The 2,500-nt window shown below is 34.0% G+C and overlaps 1 protein-coding gene across 2 annotated transcripts in view; it reads left to right on the top strand.

Annotated features, from left to right (window-relative positions):
- Positions 1-1,028, top strand: part of LOC113806286 (collagen alpha-4(IV) chain) — a 4,014-nt gene extending 2,986 nt beyond the window's left edge. The window contains exon 4 of one of the 2 annotated variants that reach the window (XM_070114049.1): positions 768-1,028. In XM_070114049.1, the coding sequence (XP_069970150.1) occupies positions 768-935 (168 nt within the window). In that variant the 3' untranslated portion in view covers positions 936-1,028. Of the gene's footprint in view, positions 1-662 lie in introns of both variants that reach the window. The other variant, XM_070114050.1, reaches the window with a different exon arrangement.
- Positions 1,029-2,500: the final 1,472 nt, after the last annotated feature.

The raw sequence follows: 2,500 nt of genomic DNA, 5'->3' as shown, positions 1-2,500 counted from the left end.
CACGAGAATCATTCTGTATACCCGTTTAGGTTCCGTGTAGGCTGGTTGTGGCTTTATTAATGAATTTTAGTCATCACTTCATTAGAATCCTAAGAAGGAAATTTAAAGATAATAGAATTATTGAGTCCATAAGAGTTCTATACCACAGAGGAAGATGTATGAAGAGATGAGTTGACTGATACAAATAATATGGTCGCTGCAAGTTCATTAATTCCAATTCATATCGATATAGATTCCTTCATGGGCCAATATCATATTTTCCATGCAGCTATTCAACAACACTTACATTTCAAATTATTCATTTACTGACACATATTATCATGGCTCCCTTTCTTTGTACACCTATGCAAGTTCTTGCATGCGTAAATTCATTCCCAAAGGCATTAACCCATGCCGACGGGGATGACATATACAGTTCCCCACAGTTCCACCTCTATGGTGTGAGGACTGTTTTCTGACAATATATGCCTATCAGGGCTGTCGCGAAAACCAAATCATGGTTACTGGATGTGTTATGATTGCCTGAGATTTTCGACCTGTGATTGATTCCGAAACTGTGATGTCATAGTAATTGTAGCTTTTTTAAAGCTTATGTCTTTCCCAGCTTATACTAATCCCATTCACCAACCATTTATTATTTCTTTACTTCGTTTTGCCCACAGACTTGTCAAAATACATTTGCATAGCTATTTTCGTGGATATGTGAGTGGGACTATGTGACGTCATCAATATGAATGCCAAGATCTTTGTTTTCATGTATCTTTCAGGTAATCTCAAATTCCACTGTAGTAAAATCAAACTCGTCGCTGTTTATTTCCTCTCAACAAGCGTCCCATGCCATTAGCAACCATAAGATAGGGACGGGATTTCGCCATCTTTTCAATATTTTCGTTGTCATTACTGTGTGGGTTACAATTCAAAGCACTTTTGAATAAATGTATCATATGTAATGTATTGAAGGCCATACTATTAAACAAAGTATTATGTATATCTGTATTCTATTCTATATAAACTATTATCTTGTCGTTTCTAGTATCTATTATTTACCGACTCATACCCTACCGGTCAGAAATTATATCCAACCGACTCCGTCATTATTACTACATCGCTACGTGATAGGGTACTGGAAAAGCAGAAAGTATGACTGGATTGACAACATTAATGCACAGTATCTTAGTATTCTGTGAACGGGATGATCTTATTCGTAAAGAAGCCTGTGATTGACGTGATGTTTTACAAATATTTTCACCAACTAATATCAGCCATTAAGATTATGTCAAGTTTGGAAACATTACAATATTTTGCACACTGCTAACACTATTGCTTAAAAAAAAACAATTGAAATTGGTATAACTGGCAACTTTAGCACAGATACACACACACACGCATACAGGCATAGATATATTATGAATATATATTCACATCAAATTAAAAACAATTTGAACTTTTACTCAATTCTATTGTCGACTTTTATAGTTTTAACATATTGTATACACATCTTAAATGGTTTTACTTACAAAAAAAAAAAAAAAAAAAAAAAAAACACTGTTTTCCCTCATTACACTGTAGGTGACGAGCATTGCTTAATCGCAGTTGTCAAATCTATGGAATATTGTTTTTTCTTTTTCCAGAAGAAAATTCAGAAAAAAGTCAATCTTTGTTCTTGTGTTTTCTAATTGCAATAGTTATAAACTTTGACATCATTTCTTTTATCAGATTGTTTTCCTATTGAATATATTTGTAAAATTGTCTCAACCAATCACAGTCATCACTGGCGACCGACCTTTCCCCTCACAGAATACTACATACCACACAAGTATTACCCAGATGAAAATTGTCACCTCCAGACTTGTGTTGTACCAAATGAAGTGTGGGGAACTGTACGAACAGTCTCGGAATTATATTACAGCACACTAGTTGAGCCACACTTCTGTACATCTGACAGCGACTTGGAAGTAAACATAACAAAAATAGTTTTTATGAATGAGGCGAAAACCACATTGATCTTTCGTTGTTTTTCTTTCAAATGAGTGATAAAAACATGTAATATTAGCTATCATTGACTTTGTTAATCATTTATTCAAATGCGATATCCTGGAAATGTTTGTTCAAAAACTATAGCTAAATATTTCTTGAAACACGAAAATGCTTCATGCTTTAAGTATCTATGCATGGCAGCTAAATCAAATAACACATTGCGAAAAATCGCTGAGACCTTTGTTAATACTTCTAGTAATTGCACTATCTAGAATCGATCTACTGAAATGATTGATTTTATATTTTTCTTTCGTTTCGGTTATTCGGTTATTTTCTGCTAAAATCTAATAATAGTTTTCGTTATTGTCATTCCTTAAGTCTTATCGTTTCTATAAGGATTTACTTTCGAACAGCTGAGTGAGAAAATATGTTTGCTTTATTCAACTCAAGCCACTAGCCGGTGCTTTGTTCCAAGGCGGGTGAATAGTAAAAGTCTAAAAACTGAATCCCAATACATGTACTG

This window comes from Penaeus vannamei, chromosome 35 (assembly GCF_042767895.1).
Source record: "Penaeus vannamei isolate JL-2024 chromosome 35, ASM4276789v1, whole genome shotgun sequence".
NCBI lineage: Eukaryota > Metazoa > Arthropoda > Malacostraca > Decapoda > Penaeidae > Penaeus > Penaeus vannamei.
Note: the sequence above shows the minus strand (reverse complement) of the source record. Positions and strands in the feature narration are given on the sequence as shown.